Source organism: Tupaia chinensis, unplaced genomic scaffold, assembly GCF_000334495.1.
Source record: "Tupaia chinensis unplaced genomic scaffold, TupChi_1.0 Scaffold142716_1, whole genome shotgun sequence".
Classification (NCBI taxonomy): Eukaryota; Metazoa; Chordata; class Mammalia; order Scandentia; family Tupaiidae; genus Tupaia; species Tupaia belangeri.
Window position 1 is genome coordinate 239,330 of NW_006202562.1, and position 7,108 is coordinate 246,437.

General features: G+C 40.4%; 1 protein-coding gene across 3 annotated transcripts in view; it reads right to left on the reverse strand.

Annotated features, from left to right (window-relative positions):
• The window catches only part of GINS1 (GINS complex subunit 1), a 33,421-nt gene that overhangs the window by 14,468 nt on the left and 11,845 nt on the right, over window positions 1-7,108 (reverse strand). For 2 of the 3 annotated variants that reach the window (XM_006163595.3, XM_006163596.2), the window contains exon 5: window positions 308-424. The exons of the other annotated variant lie outside the window; for it this stretch is intronic. In XM_006163595.3, coding sequence (XP_006163657.1) covers window positions 308-424 — 117 coding nt within the window. The remainder of the gene's footprint in view (window positions 1-307; window positions 425-7,108) is intronic. 3 annotated transcript variants of the gene reach the window in all.

The window sequence follows — 7,108 nt, forward strand, 5'->3', positions numbered from 1 at the left end:
CGGAGCGAATGCGCCTTATACAAAAAACCCCCCAAAAAAAAAAAAAAAAGAAAGAAAGATAAAAAAGAAGACAAATGACTAAAATTAGTTTCTTTATCCTGACAAGATTTTGGGCAAAGTGTATACTTCAAGCTGCTAGAGTGGGCATTTGAACAATAATTAGTCATGTGGGGTCTGGCTCCCTTAGCCACTATCAGGCTGGCCCTTCCTTTTTTTAATAGAAGCTAATATGTCCATATGTTTCCTAGATACAATGCAGCACAGTCTATGCATTAAAGAAAAACGCATTTGTAAAAGGTGCACATACTTCGATATACAGGCTTTTGGGAGGTTTCATGTCCTGTGTGATGTCCAGACCTTCATTTCCTCCCAGTGACCGCATGTACGTAGCAAGGGATCTTTTATAATGATTGAACCACTCCATCTGCAAACAAAAGATGGTCACTTCACAAAGTTCTAAGAAAACTTGTATGAATTATATACTCTTTCAAAAAGAGCACAACATGCCGGGAACCAGCAGTTAGCCTAACGGCTATGTCGCTGGATTCCCACGTAGTCGACCGCGGTTCGCGTCCCAGACCCGGTGGCTTAAAACTCACACCGGGCGCGTGTGCGTGCGTGCCCAAGATCCCGAGAGGAGAATGGAGGAGAAAGGATTGTGGCGTGACCATCCCCCCTGGGAAGTGATTTCTCACTTTCTGTCTCTATGTCTCTCTCTGTCTGTCTGGCGAGCGCATGCACCCTATAGTAAAAACCTCTCCAAAAAAAAAAAAAAAGAGCACAGCATCCCAACCTAGATCATTACTGTGACTGTTCGTTCATTTATACTACAACTACTACTGACTGTAATCCGTGATCTAGGAACTGGTCTGGGCACTTAGGAGGAACCATGCGACTAGGTGAACAGAAACCTCTGTTCTCAGGGAGATTAATAATCCATTATAATCAAAAACCCAAGGAACATTTGACCAGAAACAGAATCATGAAAAAACACCAGTTATGATCACTTCAAACTCTGCACTGATGCTGTTTCAGAAAACTATAAAATATTGTTGAGAGAGCAATCCAAATGCCTGTCAACTGATGAGTGAGTGAAATGTGTACACATAGAAATGAAGTTTTGATATCTGTCACTACATATATGACTCTTGAAAATATTATGTTAAGTGAAAGACAGGAGACTCATATTACGTGATTCTACTCATATGAAAAATCCACAATAGACAAAGGTACAGAGGCAGAAAGTAGATTCATGATTTCTCAATAATTGGGAGAGAATGTGGGATATCAAGAGTACAGTGTTTCTTTTTATGAGTGATGCAAATATTCTGAAATTAAGATAGCAATAATATGGACCAACAGGTGGCATAATGGTTCTGTCACTGGAATCTAAAATAGTCAATGACAGTTTGAGTCCCAGACCCGGCAGCTTAAAACTCATGCCAGGTGCGTGTGCACGTGTCACGACATCCCAAAAGGAAAGAGGAGAAAGGATTGCGGCATGGCCATCCCCCCAGGAGGTGATTTCTCACTTTGTGTTTCTCTGCCTCTTTCTGTTCCCATGGCAAGTGTAAGTGCCCTACAGCAAAAATTTCTCTTAAAAAAAAAAAAAAGATAACAATAATACTATAAATCTCTGTAACTATACTAAAAACTACTGAACTACACATTTTAAAAGACAAACTTCATGGTGCGCAATTTATAATGTTATTTATAAAAAACTGTTGGGAGGTGGCAGATGACATGGTGGTTAAGGGCGCTGGACTCCCATATGGCTGACAGAGGTTCGAGTCCTAAACTTGGCAGATTGCTTTCTCATTCCCCCCACTTCATCCCTCTCTGGTCAAATTAAAATAAATAAATAAAGTTAAAGAAAATAATTCTTTAAAAAAGAAAAAAAACTGTTGGGAGAAATAAGAAGAACACTTAAATATATGGCAGAATATATTCCAAATTCACAGATCAGATAATTCAATATTATAATAATTCCAGTTGATATATAGATTCATTTACCTCTCAATCAAAATCTCAACTTTTTAAAAAACTGGAACTTGAAAAATTGAGTGTAAAATTTACAGGGAAGTAGAGCAGGCCAAAAATAGTTAAAACAGACCTGAAACATAAGAACAATATGGGAACTTGTTCAAGATCTATTAAAATGTTATAATAACTACAACAGTGGAAATGGTGCAAGGACAAACAGAACAACAGAACAGAAGAGAAAATCTCCCAAAACAGTCAGCTATACTGACACTCGACTTATGATAAAAGTGGGAAGATGTACACAGCGCGGGGGAAAGATGGTACTGCGGCACATCTCAATGTCCATGCTCAAAATGAAATTGACTCCTATATATCAGAAGCTTCAAAAAGTTAATGGAAAAATTGTCTTACTTTTTAAATCAATTTTTCCCTGAACTTTGCAAAGCCCCCTTATTCACACACACACACACACACACACACACACACACACACACCCCTACAGCATTGTACAGCTCTATGTGAAAGGTAAAATGCTCCTAAAAGGTTACAGAATAGTGACTAGCACTTGGTGTGGTGGATAAAGTGCTGAATCACCCACAATCAACTGCATAGTTCAAGTCCCAAGCCTGGCAGCTTGAAAAACATACCAGGTACTTGTGAATGTTTACCTAAAATCCCAAGAGAAGAACGGAGAAGAGACTGTGGCATGGCTTATCTTCCTTGGGGAGTGATTTCTCTCTCTTTCTCTCCGACTCTCTCCAGTGATCAATGTTCCCTACAGCAAACAATTAAAAAAACAAAAACAAAAGAACCAGGTCCCACATGGCCAAACACGGTTGGAATCCTGACTCTAACTGCTAGAAGTACACATTGAACGTGTGTAATGTGCATGCCCCAAATATTGTCAGGATGGAAGAATGAAGAAAAAAGCTTGTAGCATTACTACCACATCAGGGGTAACTCCTTTCTTTCTGAAAGCACGCTCTTAGGCAATTAAAAAAGAAAATCTTGGGGCTGGCAGGTGGTGTGGTGGTTAAGGTGCTAGACTCCCACATGGCTGACCATGGTTTGAGTCCCGGACCCAGCAGCTTGCTTTCTCTCTCTCTCTGGTCAAATTAAAATAAATAAATAATAAAAATAAAATAAATAAAGTTAAAATAATTCTAAAACAAAACAAAACAAAACAAAAAATCTTAATGTGACCAGCAGGTGGCGTGGTTAAGGCATTGGATTCCTCCATGGCTGATAGTGGTTTGTGTCCTGGAATCAGTGGCTTGAAAATCACTCTGGGAGTGTATATGTGCTCCAAACCCTGAGAGGAGAATGGAGAAGGGATTCTGGCATGATCGTCCCCCCCGAGGATGATTTCTCACTTTCCTCTCTCTCTCTCTCTTTTTTTCTTTTTTTGGAGAGGTTTTTGCTATAGGGCACATGTGCTCGCCAGACAGACAGACAGAGAGAGACAGAGAGACAGAAAGCAGGAAATCATCCCCAGGGGGGATAGCCATGCTGCAATCCCTTCTCCTCCTTTCTCCTCTCGGGATCTTGGGCATGCATGCACATGCGCCCGGCATGAGTTTAAGTCGCCGGGTCCGAGACTCGAACCACGGTCGACTACGTGGGAGTCCAGTGACATAGCCATTACGCTAACTGCTGGTCCCCAACTTTCCTCTCTCTTGTCTCTCCTGTCTGATAAATGCACATGCATCCCATGGCAAAAACCTAAATAAATAAATAAAAATAAAACTTAATAACCTTGGGGTAGACAATAATTCCTTAAGACCAAAAAAGCCAACCATGAAGGAAAAAATTAATAGGTTGGTTACATAAATAATAATCTAGAACTTCAGTTTATCCCAAGATGTCATTAGGAAAGTGAAAAGTCAACAGCCACAAAGGTTTAGAAGATATATGCAATATACATAATTGTCAGAGGACATAACAGTAAGATCCAAACGTCCATCACCTGATGACTGAATATAAAAAAAGGAGTAAGAGTTTTGAACATGTTTTTCATAAGAGGATAACCAAATGTTCCTTAAACATTTAAAAACATGTTCAGCTTCAATAATCAATGAAATGCAAATTAAAATCAACATAAGATACCATTCATTACATAATCAAGAGAAAGGGTAAAATTTAAAAGCTGGAAATGCGTGAGTACAAATGTGCGGTACAGGAGCCAGCACACCATCCTGAAGGGACATAGCCCTTTAGAAAGCTACTGGAGAAAGCCACTGGGTAGTATCTAGTGAGAATATACACAACCCAGGAACTAAGCCAAATGTAGTCTCAAATGCCAAGGGGGCATCAGGCAATGTCTGCAGAAACTGTTGGTTGTTCTGATCTGAAGGAGGGACAGTGCCACCAGCACCTAGCAGGGAAAGCCCAGGGTTGCTGCTAAACCTCCTACAGTGCACAGGACAACCCAAACAAAAAACTATTCAGCCCCAAATGTCTATAGTATGGAGGTTAGAAACCCCTGGACTTGAGTGACCACGTAATGTATATGTCCTAATTTATTATAAGAATCCAGGTACTGGTCCCCTAGCACTGTGTAGCAGGAGCTAGATCCCACATGCTGAATGAGGTCTGAATCCCGATCCACTGGCAACACTTCAGAAAGATGTGTGCATGTGGCCATGATCCTGATAGGATGGAGAAATGCAGAAAAAAGAATTGTGGTGACCAGACCCTGTTGAGGTACTTTTTTTTTTCTCTCTCTCTCTTATGCACATATGCATCCTCTGATATTACCAAAAAAAAAAAGCCAGAAATAATATTCATAATCACGTCAGGAATATAGGCCCTTCTACCATAATTTCACTCTGAAGTATAGGCACTCACCTAACAACTGAGTTATGTTCTCATTAGTGGGTTGTTGAGTGAATTGGCCAATAAGCGAGGAGCTTAAAGGTGGCTATCTTTTGGTGTGTCATGGCTCCTTAGATGTAATGTGACACCACACTAGAATAATGTCATTCTATCTATACAAAAAGCATACACATATAAGCACCAAAAGCAACAAGTCATGCCACAACACAATAATATAAATCAGGTATAATAATTTTTATTTATTCTGAATACTATTGTGGTTGCACAATAAAGCATAAAAATGTATAGTTTTGCATGACTGGGACTATTCCGTGTAGTGAATACTGACTGTAGGAATGAGATAGAAGCTGAGAAAGGGGAATTCCGAAGACACACAGACGGAGAAAGAGGGTTCTCTGAGCCTCATTAAATGAGGAGGTTAAGTGAGGAGTGGCTATACAGACCAGACATGTTACATGAATGTTCATAACGGCACTATTCGTCACTCTCAAAAACTGGAAATAGTATCAATGACAAATTGCAATCTCTACTTAGAATGAAATACTGAACAGCAACGAGAAGAAACTAATCACAGCGAATACATCAACAGGGTGGAATCTCAAAGTACTGGGTCATCCAAAAAGTCATGATGCAATTTTGCATAGAAAAACATAGAAAAATACATCATGACTTTTCCAATGACCCAATATTATTAATTAGTGGAAAAAATCTCTCATAAAATACTGTATGAATCTATTTACATCAAGTTCTAAAGTGAGTAACAATAAATAAACAGTGTTCAGGAATGCAAGCTGAGGTGGTAGAATGATAATACTGTGAAAAGCAAGGCAGTAATCAGTCTGCACTAAGTCAGGAGAGTGATGATACTGGAGGGACCTACAGTTTCTAGGGGATTCCCCTTCCTCACAGGATGATGGATACTGAGAGTATGCTCCTCAGGGATGCACCCTTTTTTGTTTGTTTTAAGAATTAATTAATTATCATTATTATTATTTTAAAATTTGCTATGGGCACATGCACTCACTGGAAAGACAGAGACAGAGAAACAGAAAGCGAGAAATCACCCCCCAAGGGGGATGGCCATACTGCAATCCCTTCTCCTCCATTCTCCTCTCGGGATCTTGGGTGCGCATGCACATGCGCCCAGTGGGAGTTTAAGCCACTAGGTCCAGGACTCGAACCACAGTCAACTACGGGGGAGACCAGTGACAGAGCCATTACGTCAACTGCTGGTCCCAGCAATGAATATATTACCCCATTTGTTCTCATTCATGCATGAAAGGGAAATGTAGCATATGTGTTTCTTCCATAAAAGAAACAACTAAATATTTACTTATAGGAAAATATTAATAAGGAGAAAAATATCCATTTTCATTCTCATGTGTTAATCAGAAACTTAGGCAAACAAATAGAGCTAAAGAAAACACAGAAGGTTTTACTACTGGAAATTAAGACACTGAGAAGATTATTAAAGTGTAATCTGTCCCAGCCATGGTAGCACAAGTCGTAAGATGCTGTGTGAGGCAGGGGTTGCAAGGGAAGCCAGGGTTCACTGGCTAAGATGGGCTGGGCATAGTGGTGATACCCCTGTGATCTTAGCTACCTGGGAGGCTGGGCAAAGAATCACAATGGTGGAACGCTGTCAAAAATACCTCTCTCTCACACTATCTTCCTTCTCCCATGCTCTCATGCTCACTAAAAAAAAAAAATAAAAAAAGCACAGGCTAGCTGATGGTGTGGTGGTTATGGTGGCTGGGTCCTACACAGCCGACTACATGGTTCAAGTCCTAAACCTGCAGGCTTGAAAAACATGCTGAGTGCATGTGTATGTATGCCCAAAGACCCAAAAGGAAAAGGAGAAATGAAGAGATGGGATTGTGGTGTAACCATTTCCCATGGGAGGGGTCTTTCTCATTTTCCCAGTCTCTCTCTGGTGAATACACACACACGCCACTCTCTAACAAGTTTTTAAAAAGCACAAGCCTCTGTATCATGTTGGTCCCTTATTTTAGCTCTCTTTTTACTTTCATTGTTACATAAAGTCAACAATATTGATAGGACCAGCAGTTAGCGTAATGGCTATGTTGCTGGACTCCCACGTAGTTGACCGCGGTCCCGAGAGGAGAATGGAGGAGAAGGGATTGCGGCGTGGCCATCCCCTCTGGGGGGTGATTTCTCGTTTTCTGTCTGTCTGTCTTTCTCTATCTGTCTGGCGAGCACACGCGCCCTATAGCAAAAACCTCTCAAAAAAAAAAAAAAAAACAAAAACACTGAGAACATCAACAACTCC